Source organism: Cydia strobilella, chromosome 21 (genome assembly GCF_947568885.1).
Source record: "Cydia strobilella chromosome 21, ilCydStro3.1, whole genome shotgun sequence".
Classification (NCBI taxonomy): Eukaryota; Metazoa; Arthropoda; class Insecta; order Lepidoptera; family Tortricidae; genus Cydia; species Cydia strobilella.
Genome location: NC_086061.1, coordinates 2646011 through 2669464, shown reverse-complemented (window position 1 = coordinate 2669464; position 23454 = coordinate 2646011). Strand labels below are relative to the sequence as shown.

General features: G+C 39.2%; 1 protein-coding gene across 1 annotated transcript; it reads left to right on the top strand.

The window, feature by feature from the left end:
* Positions 1 to 7701: 7701 nt before the first annotated feature.
* On the top strand, positions 7702 to 21410 carry LOC134751242 (uncharacterized). Its single transcript, XM_063686625.1, has 3 exons — positions 7702 to 10674; positions 12545 to 12635; positions 21301 to 21410. Exons 1-3 carry the CDS (start codon positions 7702 to 7704, stop codon positions 21408 to 21410), a joined length of 3174 nt encoding a protein of 1057 aa, XP_063542695.1.
* Positions 21411 to 23454: the final 2044 nt, after the last annotated feature.

The window sequence follows — 23454 nt, the reverse complement described above, 5'->3', positions numbered from 1 at the left end:
TCGCTAGTAAATCTATAGACAGAAAACAGCGATCCCGCTGAATTAAAAGCAATAAATCTATGTAAGAAAACTATTGGTGATTTACAGATGTTTTACAGGAAACCGATACTACATCGGTTGTACCTTTATGTACCTATTTATATACTTTGTTTTGTGTCTTCAGGCTGTCACCCTCTAATCCTAAACTCATTTGAAGTTTCCGTAGGTAACAGCAGAATCATCTTATCCAAGACGGACGGCCGGCCGGCTTGGCGCCGCGAGCACGACTCATAAAAACTTACGGGCAAGGCTAAGGATATCATTGGAGTCGGGGGAGTGTTTGTTTCTTTGATCTGACTTCAATTTTTCAAGTGAAACTACCTACATAGGTACATGGAACTTAAAAATAAGCGACTAGTTCGAACACATTTATTAAATATGCAAAATATGTTGTAAACTCTAATTACTATTTATTTATTTATTGCTGTATATACATCTTTTTTTAATTATTTTTTTCTTTTTTAATTATCTTTTTTATTTTTTCTCTGTATGTAATGACTAAACATGATACACACACACAGTACAAAATACATTATTACCTACACTACATCCACATAACAGCCCCACATATCCATATACGCACACTAATAACACAAATACGCATAAAGTTATAAATATAGAGCTGTACCTAAGAAGGGTACATTATGATAGTAGCGACCCACCCCAACCGTCCCGGGACCAGTCTGAAAATCAGCGCGTAGCCCTCTGGCACCGCACATGGTGAGATTGGGACCCTTTGCCTCACCATAGATTTAAGTTATAGTTATAGTTATTATGTTAAGTTGATATTTAAGTTTAAGTTTAGTTTATATTGTATTTTTAAGCTATCCTTTCACAAATTGAAGATTTTTTTTGGTGTGGCAATAAAGATTTTTTTTTTTTTAAATACAGCAACAGCAAAAGTTGAGCAGGTAGTATTTTTTATTTATGAGAACACATTCTATGTGTTTTCGGAGTACCTTTGGCTACTTTTTTAAATTGTGGATATTTCTGCCTTATAAAACACCGAAAAGTGCTCTGAATTGGACTCAGGCACAGGATATTAAGTTCAAATATAAGGTACAAAAACAATAAATAAAAACAACTTAAAATTACAATTAATCTCAATAAAAATGGAAACCAGATTTGTATCTGGTTTTAACTCAGCTCGAACAGTGGCTCAGGCGCTCAAATATCACCTCTATCATGTTGGTATTAGGTTAAGTGAGCCACTGTACCCGGCTATTATTTTCCGAGCCACTGTTTCCTACCCTATGAATTTTAATGTAAATCGGTTCTGGAATGTTCGGTTCAATAATTTTGATCATAGTGCAATAAATGTACAAAGGCGAAGATCCCATTTAATTAGGTATGTATAACACTCGTATTAGGCATAATTCCTACGCAACGTGATCGCAACGCCCCACATTTCACCCAAATAACTATGGATGGTATAGAAAGGATGCACATCTCTTATGGCAGAATTGTTGCAAAAGTGACCGCTTTCAGCTTTAAATAATAGTTCCTAATATCTCCGGTGGCGCTAGTTAGGCTCTGGGACATAAGCCATATAAGGCAACAAATAACCCGACCAAATTACGTAGGTTGTTTTTGGTAGTATTTCGGTGTATGGTGGCGCCGCCTAATTACTGTTTTTTGATGGACACTTTTCATACATAGAGATTTGGCTCCTTTATATAGTCTCCATGCAAATAACGATTGTAAATAATTCAAGAACCAAGTAACTTCCTCAACACATACACGTGTAGGTCGAATACATATGTCATGTTTGCGACGAATCCTCAGCCGCAATGCATAATATCATTATCCAGACCCTCGTAATCGGATAGCCGGGGGAGAAGAGAGGTAAAGGTATATAATTATTCACAGATAAACGTTGCCACGAGGAAACGAGTCTAAACCTTCGCCGACGAAACTGTGGGTTTTGATGGAGCATGGGAACTAGCGAGTGGAGAAATAGTGCAAGCTAAATAATGTTAGTACAGTTTGTAAAGAATTTCTACGAGATATGTTTTTAGCTTGAAGTATATAGGTAGTTTGTTTAGCAAGTTTTGGTTAAATATATCCTAGAATCTACTGGACCTAGGTATTTTCGACTATTCAAATGTATTAAGTACCTAAATACCTGTGTAACCATTATGATCGAAAATACTACAAATTGGTGAAGTAATAGGTCTAGCCAGTAAAATGGGGTGACTTTAGGAAAAAATGAGTTAATAAGATAGTTTTTAAATTGTCCCAAACTTCGCATTACGAGTATTCTTTATTACTCAAATTGTTCATGTAACTAGTGAAATTATTAATGACTTCATATTATCCCACTACCTAAAATCTTATAGTTTTTTTTTGGCTCAGAAACTGGAATTATAATTTCACCCCAGTATTTGAAAGCCATCCCGTTTTACGGTATTCCGTTTTAATACTTGAGCTGGGAATAAATAGGTACACTATACTCGTAACTTGACTGACGAAGAAGTGCGTGTAATGTATAGAGAGCACAGACTGTTTACTGTTTACACAAGTTGGACATGAATGAAACATGTATCGTGTTTGTCGTCTGTGATCGAGAGGTGCGGGTTGCGGCCGCACTAACTCAAACAAAGATCTCATTAGTTTGCAAATCTTCATGTGAGAGCACGTATTGACGTTATACTGTTGGCGATTCTTAATCCTAAACCTTGTTGCTGAGGAAGAAGTTCGAAGATTAGAAGCGGAAAATCTACAAGATCGACAACAAAAACCACTGTTTCCAAACTATAAGTGGCAGTAGGCGTAAATTTTTCTTGAACCGATGGATGGAAAGCAAATATCCTAGCGACAACAGGATAGATCACCTAACTGGTTAAAGGATGACTCACGCTAGACCGGGCCGGACCCGGGCCAAGTCGTCCGACATGTCATTCTCTATGACGGCTGATCGGTGATCACGTGGCGCTTTCTAGAAAACGAAGCGTCGGAAGCTCCGCCCCGGCCCCGGCCCGGTCTAGCGTGAGTCATCCTTGAGATACAGTCAAATGCATGCAAGTCACTGCCAGTCACTGTCGACATCCTTGGGGGTTATTGCTTTCTAGCAGTGGTCGCATTTCAGTAAATATGATGATGATTTTACATCAAGATTATTTGGAAGATATATTTCTTAATATGAAAGATAATAATAATAATTCAGCGTATATACGTCCCAGTGCTGGGCACAGGCCTCGTCTCATGCGCGAGAGGGCTTGGGCTATAGTCCCCACGCTAGCCCAATGCGGATTGGGGACTTCACATACACCTTTGAATTTCTTCGCAATTGTATGCAGGTTTCCTCACGATGTTTTCCTTCACTGAAAAGCTAGTGGTAAATATCAAATGATATTTCGTACAGTCATAAAGTTTTATGTTTCGTACATGAATTATTCGAAATATTAAAGATGTTTATCTACACACATTTCATAAACCCTCTATGATGCCTTCAAAATCCGTAAATAATGGCCAACATTAAGATAAACTGTTTTGTTAGAGCAAATTTTTTATTTGTGAAAATGTTATTATTGCTAAATAATAACATCGATTTCGATAATATTATTTTATTCAAATTTCGAACGTCTCTGAAAAACAAAGAAATTTGATTTGACCTCTATTCTAATATCAGTCGAGATGACGTTTTATTCGAAATGAAATGTCAATTGAATACAAATTTGACAAATCTCGCTTGTTAGTTGGTATCGAACGATATGGCAATCGACCCCCACTCTAGTTTGTCTGAATTAAAAAAAAACTACGGATGCGTGACATGCGTGAAAAAAGTTTTCTTAGCCGCCATTTGACGTGCAGTTTATCTTTTAATTAGTTTGTAAGTAAAAAATAATTTGTTTTGTTGTTTTTAAAGTAACTCTAGCAAAAGTTTCGTGTAAAATGTGCGATAAAGATATTTCGGAGACGCCACCTCATATCCGCGAATTCTGCCAGAAAGCAACTATGCCCCAATGTCGGCTGTAATATGAGGTTAGTGAATATATCTTAGAAAGTTTATAATATGTGTGTAGATAAAGCAGTGTATGTAACTGTACATAATTAGGCATTAAAACTCGAGTGTGGGTTTATGAAACGAACGTAGTGAGTTTCATAAAAGAATCACACGAGAACGATTTCATTATGTAGCAGTCACATAAACTACTATTAACTATTATCTAAGCAATTTATTAAGCTAACAACAAAGTTTAAAACGCATTTGGAATAGTTTACTCTATATTAGCCACATAAATTAGCATTAAATAAATCCGTTTAAACCCGCCAAGATTTAGCTTAGTACCCCATTTAATACTTAAGTGATCTACTGGCAGCTAAAGATCGACTCAGTATAACCAATTGCTACCTATACGCCTTAGAGAGACCAGTATAAGTCTGGCCTAATGCTGAATAGGGATCCGCAAATATCTAAGTCATATTATACTAGTCAAGCAAGTTCTTAGTCTATTACAAAATGCTTTGTTGATAGCCAACACTACTGGGGGTGTTGTTGAAACCGCCTGCAAAATCGCAGTGATTTGAGCTGTCGGGCTAACCAGCGTAAATACTCACCAGATTCTTATAGCAGTTGCAGATCAGGAGGTTAAAGATATGCTAGTCCCGCTGAGCGTTATTCTCGCACTCTACAAGAAATAGGAGTACATCAGGGTGGTAATCGAGAAGGACTATAAATCACAGCGCTCGCGAACATGACGCCATTTTCCCTAATCGAATTACTGTCACTACATGGTGAAGTACACGGGAACTGGCCCTGGCCATTATCCTGATACATTATGCATGGACTGAATATGCTAGAATTAACAGTCAGTATCAAAAATAGCGGATCAAACTACGCGTCAAAAGCGTTTTTGTTCAGACCGTTGTCACAGCGTTCAAAAATTGTTCAGAGCGTTGTTGAGACCGCCTCGCTTCTGCAGCGCGTCTACGATGTTCGCTGAAGCTCGTACTGATAGTTTTCAAGCTATCCAGCGAAAGAAGGTAGCATCACTGTTAAGCAGACTGCGAGGCAGTAACAATCGTATTCTGAAGACTGTAGCTGACAGGTTTGACTGTCCCATAATATTTGGGTTAGTCAAGCTTGTCAAAACAAATTTAGAATATAAGTTTTAAATTATAAGTACATTAGAATTTATTTATTATTAACATTTAGTTTTGAGATTTCTTATAAATAATTTAATGTAACTAAAAAAATGGGTCATTTGTTATCCGACAATAAAGAAATTTAATTAAATTAAAAAAAAAGTATAATCTTTTAATCTTATATCTGCCATTCTCTAATAGCTTAACAAAAATAAACATATCTCTACATATAGAACATTTCTACTGTAAGAGATACTATGGACAGCGAACTGTCGAGATATATTTCTCTATATCTCTGTTTGGAAAATTATTCCAGGGTGGCAGAGTTGTTGCATCAAATGCATATTTCAAATTTTGTGTGTTTTCTTTAGTAACTCGTGCACCAGCTTTCGCGATTATGATGTAGCGTTCCAGGGTCTATTTTTATTTTACTAAACTGAGAGAATCCCACGTAGGGTTGTGTTTAGTTTTAATACCAAACTATTCGGAACGCATCCTTAAATTGTTTCGTTATGCCACTTTTGTCATCTCGTTCATTCTCACCTTTTATCTTATATATATCTCTCGTTTGGGGCATGCGCATAACACAAACAAAAGGAACAGAATTTTGAATTTGATGGAAAAAAAGAAAGAAAATGTCAGAGCTCCGTGCGGTCGGATTTTAAATGTGATTCGGTGAATTTTATTATTAAAATACTTTAAAGAAGATCATTGGATGTGAAGATAGTAAAAGTGAAGTTACACTTAAAGTGGAGTTTATCTGGAGCCACGAAGACCTGCACAAGCGCCACGGGGGTGAGTGTAGGGATATATTTATATATACGTTTTTTTGTTTTATCATTGCATCGAGAAACGGGTGCAAATTCTTCGAGGCAACTAGAACCAGCGCAACAAAAAACAGTCAAAATCCAGGTCAACCGGGTGACTGGAAGGCTTAGAATCCATTTGGTCCTTCGAGCCGGATTTTTCATTTTCGGCGCCTCGGTAAATTTCATCCGTTTCTTATCATCTTTATATTTCGAGCGGTCGAAATATAATCATTTTTTCACTGCGGTTTCATTTCACACCAATTTTGTGGGAATTATTTATTTTTAGGCCTCATTTTTTAATATTTTATATATTGGCTGGGGATTTTATTTTACTATATTTCATTCTTATATTTCATACATACCACATTTTTTGGTCGCGGACTTTGTAAAAGAAATTCAATTGCAAAATTCAATTTGTCATAAATTCATTATATTGGTTTTGACATTTCAAATTAAAACAGTTTTGGTTGCTAAGTTACCATATTGTCAGTTTCAGATACTATAGGGTTATTTCGTTCTGTTTGGTAACTGCTACTATAGCCTTGTGGTTGTAGTAGTTGCTTAATATTAGTGAGGTCGAGGGTTCGATCCTCAGCTAGGTGCAATTTTTGTATTTTTCTAAACATTTATATTTCTAGTAAAAGCGGTATAGAGCATTATTTATCGGTATTTAATGCTAATTACGGTACATAAACAATTTTTCAGGGGTTCTAAACATTTTCTTTCAGTTAGCGGAATAAATATTTTATAGTATATTAAAGTTAGCGGTTAAAACTTAATATATTAGTTGTGCGGTTTAAATTTAAAGATTTATTGCGGTGTGCGGTACAAATACATTAAAAATAAAAATAATGTGTAATTGTAATTTGTAGCTTTCATGGTGTGGTTCTTGTTCGGGTTCGGGATCCTATTGCTTATATTTATTTGGATTTCGTATTCAAATACTAACGTAAACATGGCGGCAGCTAGGCGGATACAGTTGCTGCAAATGAAATATCATACGGCATGTCGTAGTATGGATGTTTTGAATGGATTGGCTTGTAATCCCGAACTGTCTTCGGAACAAGAAAGTGATTTTATGGTGCGGTTTCAAGATTTAGAGAAAGTTTATGAGGCATTTACGGAAATGTTTTATGAACTTCAACTCTCTGCTGCGGATATAGAGAGTTTTGATTTGGAAGGTCATCTTCAGGAGTACGAGACTTACAACAAAAAATATTATTTTATCAAACAACGTCATTTAGGGTTGACTAATTTGAACGCTTCAGCTAATGCGGACAATAGCTGTAGCAGCGGTAGCGGTAATGACAATCCTAAGAGCGCGCGGAATAGGGCAGTTCTCCCTAAAGTCAAACTTCCTACCTTTGCGGGACAGGTGGAAGAGTTTGTTTCTTTTATGGAATTATTCCAATCTTTGGTGGGCAATGATACCACTTTATCGGATACTGAAAAAATGTATTATTTAGCGGGGTCGCTTTTAGGTGAACCAAAGTCCTTGGTCCAGCATTTGTCGGCCACAGGGGACAATTATTCGGTCGCGATAGATTTATTAAATACACGGTATAACAACAAAAGGTTGTTGGCGGATCGTCTGTTGCACAATTTGTTAAGTGCACCTCACGTCACCACTAAAGGGATAAGTGGTTTAAAAATGTTTTTAAATACTTTGATGGAAAACACAAAAGCCTTGGAAAAGATGGAGTTTCCTGTTGATTCGTGGTGCTATTTGCTGTTTTATATTAATTTTCAAAAGTTAGACGGCAACATGAAGAAACATTTTGAAGACAAGCACGCTGATAAAGAATTACCCACATTCTCGGACCTTATAAGGTTTTTGGAAACCGAAATACGGATTTTGGAATCCAGTGCGGAGCCACAGGCCGGTGCGTCAGCGGGAAGACGTAGTGGAAGTGGACAGAGCCATGCGGTAAAGGCTTATGCGGCATTTCAGAGTGCGGGTTCGGCGTCGTCGTGTCGACTATGCGGAAAAAGCGGACACTTCATTGCTAAGTGTGACAAATTCTTGGAGATGAAACCTGCGGCTAGGAAGCGTCAGGTGGTATCGCTTAGGTTGTGCTTCAAGTGTTTGAATGGTCACAACATTAACCAGTGCACTTATAACAAGAACTGTTACAAGTGTAATTCGGCTAAACACCATTATTTATTACATTTCGATCTTCCGGCAACTGGTTCAGATCGTGAACAACGTTTGACGTCAAACAAGTTTACTACAAGTGGGGAGGTTCACAACGCTAGCTCGTCCTCTCCAAGTGCTCCTATTGTGAGTGCACCTTTTCCCAGCGGCAATCCAGGAAGTGCGGTCCCTGGAGTCACTGGACTAATGGCATCACAGGTCAATAAATCTAATATGTATCAGCGAAAGGTGCTACTTGCGACGGCAATAATAAGAGTACTGGACAGCAGCGGAAGCTTCCAGGAGGCGCGGGCCTTACTGGATGGAGGAAGCGAGAGCACATTTATATCGGAGTCATGCGTGCAGAAGTTGGGCTTAAAGCGGTTTAAGCCTGAAGCCTCAATTACAGGACTGAACTGTACTCCTATAAGCGGTTGCAGGGGAGCAGTTAACTTAACCATGGCACCTAGGCTGATGGATCAGCCTGTGCTAGTGACCACAGCTACGGTCTTAAATAAAATCACACATAACCTACCTGAATATTCGTTGCCGGCTCAATTAGCGGATAATTATCGGGGACTGTATCTTGCGGATGAACAGTTCTTTGTCAGTCGAGAGATTGACATTTTAATAGGCGAAGATCTACTTGGTGACATTGTACTTAGCGGGCGCATTAAAATCAATGATCACATTCCACTGATGACGAAAACGGTGTTCGGCTACGCGTTATCTGGTCCAGTCACTATTGCGGCTTCCCCTCAAGTTCCGTGTGCGTCCCATGTCTTCTTCTGTAGCACAACCACAGATCGGATTTTAGAGCGATTCTGGGAAGTGGAGGACATTCCAGTTACTATAGAAAGCCCCAAGGATCTGGAATGTGAGAAGATGTTTAAAGAAACCCATCGACGGGTTGAAGAGGGCAGATATTCGGCACGGTTGCCTTTTTTATCTGATGCCCCTGAAATCGGAAATACTGTACCAATAGCCATGAAGCGGTTCTTGGCTATGGAAAGGCGGCTCCTCGTGAACGGAAACGAGGCTTTTAGAAATAAGTATGTCGGATTTATGCGGGAGTATTTGGAGACTGGACACATGTCTTTGTGTAACGGGGAACCACAGGACTATAGAAGTGGTAGCTATATCATTCCACATCATGGAATTTTTAAGGCGGATTCGGATAAAATTCGTGTTGTTTTTGATGCTAGCTGCGCATCAGCGAATGGAGTCGCCCTAAACGATTGTTTACATGCGGGTCCAAAGCTACAGCGAGACATCGCGGAAATCATATGTAGATTTAGGCTACATCGCTATGTTTTTACAACGGACATCAGGATGATGTTTAGACAGATTTTGATTGCTGAGGAGGATAGGCGGTTCCAGCTCGTTTTCTGGAGGGAGTCCCCAGACTTACCTTTGCTTGTATATCGGTTGAATACCGTAACTTACGGCATGAAGTCGAGCCCATACCTCGCGATTCGGGCGCTAAGACAATTAGCATCCGACGAGGAAACGCGGTTTCCTGCAGCGGCACATCTTCTCCGCTCTTCGGTGTATATGGATGACATTTTAGGTGGAGCTGACTCCATAGAAGACGCGAGCAAGTTGAAGCAGGAGCTGACGGACTTACTACGCTCTGGCGGTTTCGAGCTTAGTAAGTGGACGTCAAACAGCAAAGAAGTCTTAAAAGACATAGAAGAGGAGCATTTAGAAAAACCTCGGAAGATATTTGACAATTCGGATGGGCCTAGCTTCTATAAAATCCTCGGTGTTCAATGGGATTCTAGCAGTGATAGTTTCTCATATCGTACTAGACTAGACGACACTAGCGAATGTACTAAGCGGTCAATTTTGTCAACATTAGCTAGGGCTTTTGATCCTTTGGGATGGATCTGTCCGGTCATCTTTCAGGGTAAGGTTCTCATGCAGCAACTCTGGTTGAAGAATTTGTCATGGGACGCGAAAGCTCCTAATGACGTGGTTGCGGAATGGCAAGGTATTTTGAAAGAAATGCCCGAAATTTCAAGTCTACGTATGGAACGGTTTGTCTTATTGGACGAAAAGTCTTGTTCTCTGCACGGATTCTCAGATGCATCAGAACTGGGATATGGTGCAGCGGTTTATCTGAGGACTATGGGACAAGATGGAAGGGTGATAGTTAGTTTGATGATGGCCAAATCCCGAGTCTCACCGGTCAAATCAAAACTAACTATCCCGAAACTTGAACTTAGCGGTGCTGCGTTGCTAGTCAGACTTTTAAAATACGTCGTTGCTGCCATCAGTGATGACATGACGATCGACGGAATCTTTGGGTGGTGTGACAGCACCATTGTTCTCTCGTGGTTGAAGGTATCACCACATTTGTTGCAGACTTTTGAGGGCAATCGCGTTTCTCAGATTCTGAATTGCGGTTTAGACATAGCCTGGAGACACTTACCTTCAGAAATGAACCCTGCTGATGTCGCGAGTCGCGGTTGTCGGGCATCAGTACTGCTTGAGCACCCTTTATGGTGGGGTCCTCCTTGGTTGTCAGGTGATGCGGAAACCTGGCCCAGGAATATAATGGATAAATCGGAAGATCCATTACCTGGATTGCGGAAGGTGAAGGTAAATGTTCGGGCCTTAGCCGGAATTGTTGACGAAGATAATATTTTTATGCGGTTTAGTCGGTTGGATATGTTATTGGCGGTCGTAGCATATTGTTTCCGGTTTGTCAACAATGCCAAGAATTCGTCTGAAAGACTTATAGGGGTGTTGACAGTCTCAGAGCGACGGTTCGCTTTGCAGCGGTTAATGAGATTGGTCCAGCAGGAGGAGTTTGCGGACGACATCCACTGCTTGGCCCAGAATAAACAATGTTCCACGCGGCTACGTCGGCTTCTGCCATTTATTGGGGATGACGGCTTGTTGCGCGTTGGAGGTCGTTTGGAACATTCGAGTTTATCATTTCCAAGGAAGCATCCGGTGATTTTGCCCAAAGCACATAGTTTAACGATTTTGATCGTAGATCATTTTCATGTGACTTATTGCCATGCGGGAGCTACGGTGCTCATGGCGGTATTACAACGGCAATTTTGGATTCTTTCAGCAGGACAAGTGGTTCGTACACGAATTTACAAGTGTATGAAATGTTTTAGGACCAAGGCTAGGCCTACAGCGCCAATTATGTCAGCGTTGCCCTGGGATCGGGTTAACGCGACTGGTGTGTTTCACACTGTGCAAACTGACTTTGCTGGTCCGTTCAGCATTAAACATTCTCGTTTGCGGAACGCAAAAATTCTAAAGGCGTATCTTTGCGTATTTATATGCTCTGCATCCAAAGGGGTCCATTTAGAGTGCGTCACTGACCTTTCGACGGAAGGTTTTCTCGCGGCTTTGACTCGCTTCACATCTCGACGCGGTATGCCGAGTGTGATACGTTCAGATTGCGGAACTAATTATACCGGTGCAAATAGGTATTTGGATGATGTGCGTAGATATTTGGCTTCGCAGGAAGTACAGCAAGGGCTTAGCGACGGCGCAGCCAAGCAGTCAATAACATGGCGGTTCAATTCTCCAGCGGCGCCACATTTCGGTGGTCTATTTGAGGCGACCGTAAAATCGGCTAAAACATTATTGCGGCGTGTCATAGGTGAACAGGTTTTGACGTTCGACGAATTGGTAACGGTATTTACCAGGGTTGAAGCGGTTCTTAATTGTCGTCCGTTATGCCCGTTGTCCCAAGATCCTCATGAACTAGAGGTCTTGACGCCTGCCCATCTACTCATAGGTAGACCTTTGCTTTCGGTTCCGGAGTACAATTTTGAGGATATGCCAAACTCGCGGTTGAGTCGTTTTAACTTAATTCAAGCTATGTCTCAACGCCTGTGGAGAAAATGGAGTGACCAATATCTTCATTCTCTTCAAATGCGTAGAAAATGGACATCTCCAACTGATCCGCCTAAGCTGGGCGATCTTGTTCTTATAAAGGAGGAAAATTTACCTCCTCTGAAATGGAGGTTAGGAAGAATAGAGGAATTGCTACCCGGCAAAGACGGTGTTGTTAGGGTAGTGCGTCTTAAAACTTCTACAGGTAGCTTCACGCGGCCGGTTGTTAAGATTTGTAGGCTTCCTTTGGAAGATTAAGCGGAGGTAGCGATACCAAACTGTTTTAGTTTAGTATTTTAATTTATTAATAGAGTTGAATTTTGTTTATTTGTTGATAAAGGCTTTAGCCTTTCTCGGGCGGGGGAATGTTTAGTTTTAATACCAAACTATTCGGAACGCATCCTTAAATTGTTTCGTTATGCCACTTTTGTCATCTCGTTCATTCTCACCTTTTATCTTATATATATCTCTCGTTTGGGGCATGCGCATAACACAAACAAAAGGAACAGAATTTTGAATTTGATGGAAAAAAAGAAAGAAAATGTCAGAGCTCCGTGCGGTCGGATTTTAAATGTGATTCGGTGAATTTTATTATTAAAATACTTTAAAGAAGATCATTGGATGTGAAGATAGTAAAAGTGAAGTTACACTTAAAGTGGAGTTTATCTGGAGCCACGAAGACCTGCACAAGCGCCACGGGGGTGAGTGTAGGGATATATTTATATATACGTTTTTTTGTTTTATCATTGCATCGAGAAACGGGTGCAAATTCTTCGAGGCAACTAGAACCAGCGCAACAAAAAACAGTCAAAATCCAGGTCAACCGGGTGACTGGAAGGCTTAGAATCCAGGTTGCTTCTCGGCAATGCTCTAACGTTAATATTTTTTTAATTTATAACAAAAGATAAAAAATTTTTTTTTTCAAACAAAAGTCATTTCCAATAATCAACAACAAAAATAAACATACTGTATTAATCATTCGCAGTCCTTTTGACAATTTGTCTGAAAATGTGCTGCAATGATGACATTTGTCAAAAGTCAGAATTATGGATGGTATAGAAAGGATGCCAATCTCTTATGGCAGAATTGTTGCAAAAGTGACTGCTTTCAGCTTTAAATAATAGTTCCTAATCTCTCTGGTGGCGATAGTTAGGCTCTGGGACATGAGTATAACATGAACCAACAAATTACCCGACCAAATTACGTAGGTTGTTTTTGGTAGTATTTCGGTGTATGGTGGCGCCGCCTAATTACTGTTTTTTGATGGACACTTTTCATACATAGAGATTTGGCTCCTTTATATAGTCTCCATGGTCAGGATCTTATTAGTGTCATAAATAAAAAAGATAATCAAAAAGGTCGAAGAAGGTTCCATACTATTTATTACCTCAGGAGCTACTAACATATACAGGCTGGTACCCTAATGCCCATACAGGGATATCCTGTATATAGGTAGGTATTATATGTAAAAATATTACTTGCGGTTATTCTGGGTGGCTCTATAGACAGGACATGATGAATGACAATATGCTTTTAGCCAGTGCCTGTCAGGGATGGGTCTTCTCTACTCTATTGATGCATCGATTGATAATCTCATTTACTTGACAATGTTCGAACGTAACAAGCACTATCAATTTGATTCAGCGCAAATTCCTTTAATAATTTTTTAGGGCTCCGTAATTTAATTTGCAAGAATTGTAATACTATAGATTCTTCATTACGTGAAGATTTTTTAATAAGTTTTTTGGTTATGTGACGTGCATGTAGAGCAGATATCATGAATTAAGTGTAAGGGTCTGTCCACGCTTATCGTCGGCCGAGCTGAGCCGAGCGACGTCTTTCTCGCTTATATTGCGTAGATATGAAGCTTTTTTCTATCGGATTCTGTCGATTCGTCGTCGATAGGTGTGGGAAACCCTAAACTGATTCGCCATTATAAACCGAGTGACATATTGTGTAAAATATTTGGTATTTAAAATGTTAAGCGGAAGGATAGACTAACATTTTTAAATGACAAAACCGTCTCTACCAAAGTGAACATTGGGGGACAATGATTACTCGCGTCCGCGGGAAGATTACTTTAGATACCCCGCAAGTGTCCCCTGGGTGGTGCTAAAGAGTAATCAACTCTGAGCCTGAAACGAGAGCTTCGCAGCAAGTAAAAAAGACTACATGAGCACAAAGATAGATATAACTCCGTAATAGATGGATACAGTCTAAGGAAAAAACGTGCCTCGAAAATCAAAAAAAATTGATTCTCGTTCAGAGGGCGCTACTAGTTTTGGCCTACAGTCGTATAGATGGCGTTGACGGTTTCGTTTGTTATTTAACAATTTTAACGCATATCAGTGAAAGAACATGGGTCAAAATCATCAAAATAATTAATGCAAATAAAAAAAATCATTTATCTATATTTAAATACATTTTATCGTATTTTTACAAATCTTCAATTTTAGTTTTAAAGTGTGTCGACAGATGGCAGTGAATTTACTGGGGTTACAAAATTTACTATGACAGTACCGCTCTAGTATAAGTTACTCTATGATGAGCACAATGATCACACGGACCCGAGATCTCGGACCATCAGTCCCAATTTATCAGATTAATGTAGAGGGTATTAGTTGGCCCTTCCGAAGACCTGATCACTGGCTGACTGTGGCTGACTTGTCTATGTATAGATTTTTAATTACTTACAATACTTGTATTGTTTCTATTTTTACAACTATTATGTATGCCATACGATTAAATAAAAAATCTACCAAAGTTTTATGAAGTGGAGTCTTACTCGCCAGTCGTTTGCTCGGTCCCGGGGGGGCCGTAACGCTTGTTACGGCCGTGCGGTGCTTTAAACGGCCACCGAGCGAAGATATAACTGGCTAATAATAATAATTTAAATTCGTTTCTCAACTATTGTCAGCGTAACAAACTGCAACTTGCTGCAGACAAATGTATGCAAATTACCTTTACTAAGAACCGCAAAAACATTGTCAAGTCCGAGTATAGTATTGGGAACACAACAATAAAGAAGGTAAATCAGTGTCGTGACCTGGGCGTATTATATGATGATAAGCTGCATTTTAATGTTCATGTTGATAATATTGTCTCCAAAGCTATGCAAATGTTAGGATTTGTATTACGTTCAACAAAACCTTTTAAGACTGCTTCGTCTTATCTCAAGCTTTATAAGGCACTCGTAAGGCCATATCTCGAGTACGCTTCCGTAATTTGGAACCCCAAATATAATAAATATTCCAATGCTATTGAAATGGTGCAAAAGCGGTTCCTGAGGTCAATGCACCGTAGACTGACAGGTAAAAAAATGTCCTACATTGCTCTTCTTAAAAAATATAACCTTCCAACTCTTGAAGCTCGACGTAAACTGGCTGACGCGACAACGCTATTTAATATTTGTACGGGCTGTTATAAAAGCTCCGAACTTCTTGAGCAACTTCACTTTAGAGTCCCTACACGCAGTGCGCGCTCACTACGATCCCTCGCCTCTTTTGCCGTCCCGCTATCCTCAAGCCACGCTGGCACTCGCGCACCTTTGCACCGTATTTGTGATGAGTACAATAAGTTCTGGGTTTCAGTCGATATCTTTAATAACAGTAAACTGCAATTCAAGAAAAAAGTACTGAAATTGGCAATGGATAGTTAATAAGAGATCATAGGCATAATACCTACATAGTAGCTATTATTGTGAAATAGTATTGTTAGTCGTTACTGCTTTGTTTATTTTTGTTTTTGTTTCTGGTTTTTTTTTTTCTTTACTTTGGCTCTTCCTCCCTTAATAGTCATAATTTTGTTTGATGAGCTTGCACCTAGTGTTAGTAAATTGGTAACTGTATTTAGTACCCTAAGAGTAGTTTAAGTGTAGTATATTTCCATTACATGTTTTAGTGAGAGCTGTTAAGGGAATAAGTGAATGTCCTTAATGTGTATTTGTAAACTCATCTCCTGCTCACTTATTTCTGTTTGCTTTCCAAATAAAAAAAAAAAAAAAAAAATAGTTTCAAAGCTGTACTCCCTTTTTGGCGAAAATTGTATTGCCGAATTTCACTTGGCAACCAACTTTTCGCCAAAGTTTCATTTGACAAACCAATCGTTACCAAATATTTATTTCGCGACCATTTCATTTCCCAACCCCATAGTTGGGAAATGAAAATGACGTACTAGGTTGGGTTAGGTTAGGTTGGATTATGTAAAGTTGCGAAATGAAATTCGCCCAAATGAAACTTTGGCGAAAAGTTGATGGTTGCCAAGTGAAATTCTGCAATACAATTTTCGGCGAAAAGGCCCTAAACCAGTTTCAAAACACTGCTGCTGTTCAAATGGATAAATGTGGTTTTTGGTTTAAAATAATCTCATATTATTGCATGGTTTTGAGCTGTTAAGCTACACTCACTACATTTGGCGTTACTTTCTCAAAATGAACAATGGCTAAAATTGTCAAGTTCCTACCCTACCTGGTAAGTATATTGTCTTTGAATTTTATGTCTTAAAGCTCTTATAAAAGAAGTCTGACTTACAATCAAAGATAGATATAACTCCGTAATAGATGGATACAGTCTAAGGAAAAAACGTGCCTCGAAAATCACGAAAACTTGATTCTCGATCAGATGGCGCCACTAGTTTTGGCCTACTCTCGTATAGAGGGCGTTGACTGTTTCGTTTGTTATTTATAATTTTAACGCATACCAGTGAAAGAACATGGTTCAAAATCATATAAAAATAATTAATGCAAATAAAAAAATCATTTATCCATATTTAAATACATTTTAACGTATTTTTATAAATCTTCATTTTTAGTTTTAAAGTATGTCGGATAGATGGCAGTGAATTTACAGTGGTTACAAAATTTACTATGACAGTACCGCTCTATCTTATTAAATCCTCATTACTTACAATATATTGATTTACCCTAAAGATACAAATTGAAACACGGCGACACGTCGCTGAGCTCGACTTCATGTCGCCGCGTCACGACTGGTTTTTATGTATTTCTATGAAATACCATTCGAACCCAGCGACACGAAGTCGAGGTCAGCGACGCGTCGCGGCGACGTGTCACGGCAACGCGTCCCGGCGACACAACGCGGTAACGCGTCGCAGCGACACGTCGCCGGGTTCCAATTTGTCCCTTAACACCGTTTTTACTCGTAATTTAAACTAAAACGGCACTTAATCGCGTGCACCTATTTTTAATGGACGCGATTAAATCTCATTTTAGTTTAAATAATAACTTCGACTTACGTTCTTTCGTAAGCTTCGTAATTCGGAAATTTCTACATTGAAACACTTTTGGAAACTTCTCATATTTTTGTATGGGAATCGAAGTTTTCCTTTTCAAAATGAAAGTTTCCTTAATTTCCTATTGAATTTTTCTGTCCGAGAACATTTCCAACTTTTTTTAAACTTTCCGCAACTTGTATCTGTAGGCCGAGGTAGTATTGGCCAAGAGAAAGAACCTTAGATACTATCACAAGCAACTCCCAGGCATAAATGAGTGCTTACATGTGATATTTCGTGCACATTTGCAGAATAATCTGATGAAGTTAAGATGGGCCTGCTATAAGCAGACAGACACACGCGCCACGATCACTTCACATGCCATCCCGAAATTGTCGCTAACAAACCAAACACGCTGCGAAGAAACCCACGCATGTCGTTTAGTTCCAAGTATATCTTATTTGCTTCGTTATAAATAAATAACTCGACTTTGATTTGACCGTTTCGACCGAAATAACAAATAACCGACGTACTGTCACCGATAGGGAGTGGGTTTTCAAAAAGAAAGAAAGCCTAATATGTTTATTCTAGAGCTTGTACTGTATTATTTGTTTATTGAACAAAAGATATTTATTCTATGCACGCTGTTTCCGTATTTTATACTGCGGTCTCAGTTATCAATTAATTTCCTATTATAATTAACAATTGCTTTTTTTATACTACGTCGGTGGCCAACGAGCATACGGCCCGCCTGATGTTAAGCAGCCTCCGTAGCCTATGTACGCCTGCAACTCCAGAGGAGTTACATGCGCGTTGCCGACCAACTGTCTGGCAACCTTACTCACCGACAGGAACACAACACTGAGTAGGGTCTAGTGATATTTGGCTGCGGTTTTCTGTAAGGTGGAGGAATTTCCCCAGTGCGGCTCTGCTCTAGATCTGGAATGACATATTATCCGCTGTCCTGTGCCCTACCACACAAAGCGAGATATCATTCACAGTGCCCATACCTCTCCCTTGATTGATTGAGATATATGTAATATCATGTCGAATTGCTGAGCTAGAATATTTATATTGGCCAACTAATTCTGGATATATCCAAATTGGGAAAATATGTTGCTAATTACATTTCAGACCGAGGGAAAAGGAAGGTCTCCGGACATACGTTATAATTTTTGCTCAAGCTGAATACGAATACGGGTCGCATTTCGCAACCGATTTTCGTGAAATTTTATGAGCAGGTTCGATGGTTACGCGTAATTAATTTGTTGTTACGTTTTTTTTGGAAAAAGTCCAAAGTGAGAGAAATTGGCACAAAGGACTACATATTGACTTAACGAAGTACCAAGTATTTTTTATTCTTAAATTTTTTAAGCTTAGCGCGTTGAGTACAGCTTACAGGCCTACTCACCTCACCAACCAACCTCGATTCCCTACAACTATGTAGGTGGTGCGCTGACGTGCCCAAAATGCGCTCGAGTATTTAGCGAGAAGATAGGGTACGTGAGCCACCTAAGGGCGCACCAGAGAGCGGATCAGCTACACGCTAATAACGCGAATTAAAAATTGCCTACTCCAGAGCACACAGTCGCTGTGGCCGAAATCGGTCAGGAGAGCATCATCATCACAGGCCTACTAGTGATATATGGCGTTCGCACTCACATATTTTACAAATCTGAGTTCATCTCTCTTGATTTAGTTCTAAATATACTTGAAACCGTTTCGGCACGTTGAATAACCATTATGAAGTCCGTAGCCCGTAGCGGGGCAGCATGTGCAGCGAGCACGTGACCGGACTGCGCACGCGAGGAACGAGGACAGCTATTTGACAAGTGCACAAAGATACAGTAAGTGAACTGTATCACTAGAATACCTACTCTAAATAACATTGGGTATAATATTGTCTTCGGTTACCGCGATAGTTTCTCTTGAAAGAAAACTATGTAAACGGATTATATCGCGTATATTGAATTTATAATACATCCGGATTTATCATGGGAAGTATTATAAATTCAATATACGCGATATAATCCGTTTACATAGTTTCATAACATTGGGTCTATTATGGCAAAAATCCTAAACTTTGCACCACGCTTACATATATATGTACAAACGCATAGGGACGCAATAGTTATTTTCACTTCAGCAGCTCGAACAAGCTTACTTCCCTGCGAAAAAACAGTGACGACTTTCGTCACTCCCTGGAGTGAATTGATATTTCTAGAAGCTTTCGTCATAATAATGATGCCTTTCATTCATAAATGTAAATAAAGGTGGTTAACTTTACTTGATGTTTAATTTTTTTAACCTTAAATATGTTCTCACTGCTGAGGTGAAAAGTTGTATGTGTCACACGAGAGCAAATTTATTTTACATCTCGTGGTTTTGAGTCCCTCGCTACGCTAACTTAGAATCACTTGCTTCGCTCGTGATTAAATTATAGACTCTTTCGCTTGCTCGGGACTCAAAATCAACACTCGCAAGAAAAACCAACTCCTCTCTTGTTGCACAAATCCAAAATAAAGCCACGAGCGTAGCGAGTTCGAAAATGGAATCTTGAGCGTTGCGAGGGTTTCCAGGCACAAAAACAAATTTTCCCACCGAGTGAAACACAAAATTTGTCACCACATCAACGCAAGGAAAATACAAACTGTAAAATATCAAACAAAATCAAAACAAATCGGTTCAAAATGAATTTTATTAAATATTTATCATTCAAAGTCGTCATTTAAAAGTTAATTCTACCAGCAAACATAAGAAGACAACTCAAAATTTGCATTTGATTACTTTGACTCACCTACCATAAAATGCAACTTTCTTATCAGTTTTTGAACAATCAAGAGAGCCTTTACCAGCTGGTGTGTAGAAAAATAATTTGATCAAACCCCTTAAGTGGAAACCTGATTGAAAACTTGATTTCTGAATTCGTGTACAGCCAAAACAAACGACAGATACAGATACCTACAGATACTCCGCCGCAGTGCAGTTGCACCGTAGTGTACAAAAACAGACAAATTAACTAATTTCAGGGAATCACTCGGGCACCAATTAATTTTAATGTTTTCCGCAGGACAGCATAATGTCCTGGGACCTGGGACACGCTATAATTACATTGGCTCCTGAGCCGGCTCATGGTTAATTCACGCAGGAATATTGCGCGTAAACAACTTGTCTCAGCCTATTGTATTTGCTTGCGTAAGTCGGACAAATCGAGTATAGGGCGACCTAGTTTGACTTGACCTAGAAATCTCTAATAATTATGGTTAACGCTAACCTTTTGAATACCACGCCTTTGGGGGTCAAAGGGTTTATGATCAATTTCTCTCAGCGCTCAGTATGAAATTGAAATGAAGTCACAATTCTCGTCTTCTTTATCCTTTCAATTTTGACAAGGGTAGTCATTATTTCAGCTGTTGGTGATAAAATTATCAGACGTCATTCTTCTCAAAGCTAAGCTATGTAAAGCTATGAGTTTACTACTTTAATTTGCGCTGAATTATTTAGCCCCGGCGCAAACAGAACAGAGATACAACCCTGATATTATTAACCTAAGTAATAACGAACCTTTTCCACGGACTGCTACCGAACGCGAACCGCGCCATTTACTCCGAGCCTATTGGAGCTCTAAACAACGTTGGGAGGAAAGCTGAAGGGGTTGGGGGGGATTTATATTGCCCGCCTTTGCGCTGTTGGACAGTTATCTAGCAGGATAATATTTATCCATATCCTGTTTGTCGCCAACAACACAAATATACCAAATTATAAGAATTAACAATGTTGTGTAAGTGTGAAATGCGTCTTGGGTCAACTGAAAATAATAATAGCGAACGCCGTAATGTATACGTGAAAGTAGGCTCAAAATGTCATATTATTTGAACTGATAAGCACTTAAAACTATTGATAGCTGCGACGCTCCACAGTCATACAGGCAGCCTATCGGGTATTTACAGAATCGTATGTGGTTTTTGGGGTAAACAGTGCATACCTATTTAAGTATTTACCAATCGAATGAACTGAATAATGCTGAATTCGTACAGCGTTTTCACAAGACCAACTTAGCTTCGCACTTTACTTGATTAAACCTAGACCGGGTTTGATGAGTATGATACTCATCAAACCCGGTCAATTTACTTTCAGATATGAAAAACAAACCTAAAGAATACAGCGCTGACCGCGACCCGTCCTATGCAAACACGCCACAGGTGTTTCGCCTCTTCCATCACGAGATCCTTATGTCTTCAAAATAGGAGCCGTGTTCCACTGACGCACAGTCTACAGCCTGTCGCAAAACAGACGTAATATTTACGACTTCATCGTAATATGTAGTCGCATTAAGTTAAGGTTTAAAATGGTGCGAATAAGCTGGAAAAGTTTATCCCGATAAAGTTTGCGCCGTATCGAGGAACAAATGCGGGTCGGTTAAACCAATTTCAAAGGACGCGTAAGCTACTCATAGTCCCTTACTATGAGTAGCTTTCAGTTTGATGACAAACTTAAAGATATATATGCTATTTTACCATAAATCTTGCGTACTCAGCCCCCTGGACACAGGAGGATGGATGGCTGAAGGAACTCTTTAATAAGTGGACCCAATTTCATAGTCTGAATCGTTATTGACTGAGCATAGCAACAGCGGTCGTAAGTAATTTTTTTTAACATTGACACAATCAAGATGTTTAACAGTTTATTTTAAGTTTATCTTAGAGCGTTTTCACATTGTCCGAACCGATATCGGATGTCGGAAGGAAGTAAAATGTAAGATATATGTTTTTCTCTGTATTTATTTATGCATTATTTTAGTAAATCATTATTACTAAAAAACGATAAATAACGCAAAAAAGGCGGACTTAATGCCAATGGCACTCTCCCGCAGCTATATTTGTCATATGCGCTTCCGACATCCGATATCGGAAAGGCGCTTCCCATAAATTCTTCTATGTCGGAGTCCCCCGTTAGCTGTCGGACCGATAATATTTGTTTGTGTGCGTATGTGTAGGCATAATGCTTGTTGTAGTGTGACACGCAGCCTGACTACGCATATGTAGGATCCTACATCCGATATCGGCTCGGACACTGAAAACGCTCTTATTGTGCATTATCTGAATGTGAAATGACTGAAGCGGAATATTAGTTTCAAAGCATTTGCAGTAGCATCTGTTAGATATTCAGTCCTAGTTAAAGCGCCGGTCGTTATTCATTCCGGATGACCAGATGTTTCAAACTATAGTTAGCGTGTCCACCAGCCTATAGCTGTAACTGCAAACTACACTTAAGTGCAATGAAAATGAGATATTATATGAAGTGACCCTTGGCGACAAATCATATGATTTTGATTTAAATTCATGCTTATCATGTATTTCACACCTTGATAAAGTTGGTCTCACACTAATTCTAGCGATCATCGCTTATTTATCATACAAATCCTTTTAATAAAACTGCAACTAAACCTTTCAATCTAGCCTGCAATAAATTTTCAACAAAAAGTAATACACATAATTATAATCTACATACAAAATTTTCAAGTCACGATTTTCAAACCAAACCAACGTGATAATGACAAAGGTACCGTTCTAACCCTCCCCCACACAATAAGCCCATTTTCTGCTGCACCGCATTTTTTCCATCGTTTGCACCTCTCATCAACTGATGGATGGTATGCGAACCATTATACGTAATACGCCGTGATACTACGGATTCTCTTCCAAGGCTATACAAATTCTAGTTTGAACTCATAGGATGTCTAATTAAAGCTCAACATCGTAAGAAGTAACGTTTAAAACAAAACATAGACCTGTGATTCTTATGAACAATGATAACCTCAATAGATACTAAAGGGGCCCACTGACTATCAGTCCGCCGGACGATATCGGCCTGTCAGTTGTTCGGAACTGTCAAATTTTTGTTCTAACTGACAGGCCGATATCGTCCGGCGGACTGATAGTCAGTGGGCCCCTTAATTATTTTAGATCATTATGTCATTATTATCCTTGGTACCAATGCCGCAAGGGCCTTTTTTATTTAGATTTAAGCTAGGTATTCATTTCGTTTACGTAGTACCACTGTATATATCTTGTATGTAAATAAAGAAAAAAAAGATCATTATTTTAGATTCATGTACATAAATATGGGTATTTGAAGGCTGTAAACTGAAATCAAAAGAGGAAAGAAATATATTACGCCATTACAAGTAACAAATAAAAAAAAACAAGAGAAAGGAATGCCAGAGAAGTATGTGCGGCTTGTTCAGGCGATGTATGATAGAGCCAGTACTCACGTCAGGTCTGAAGCTGG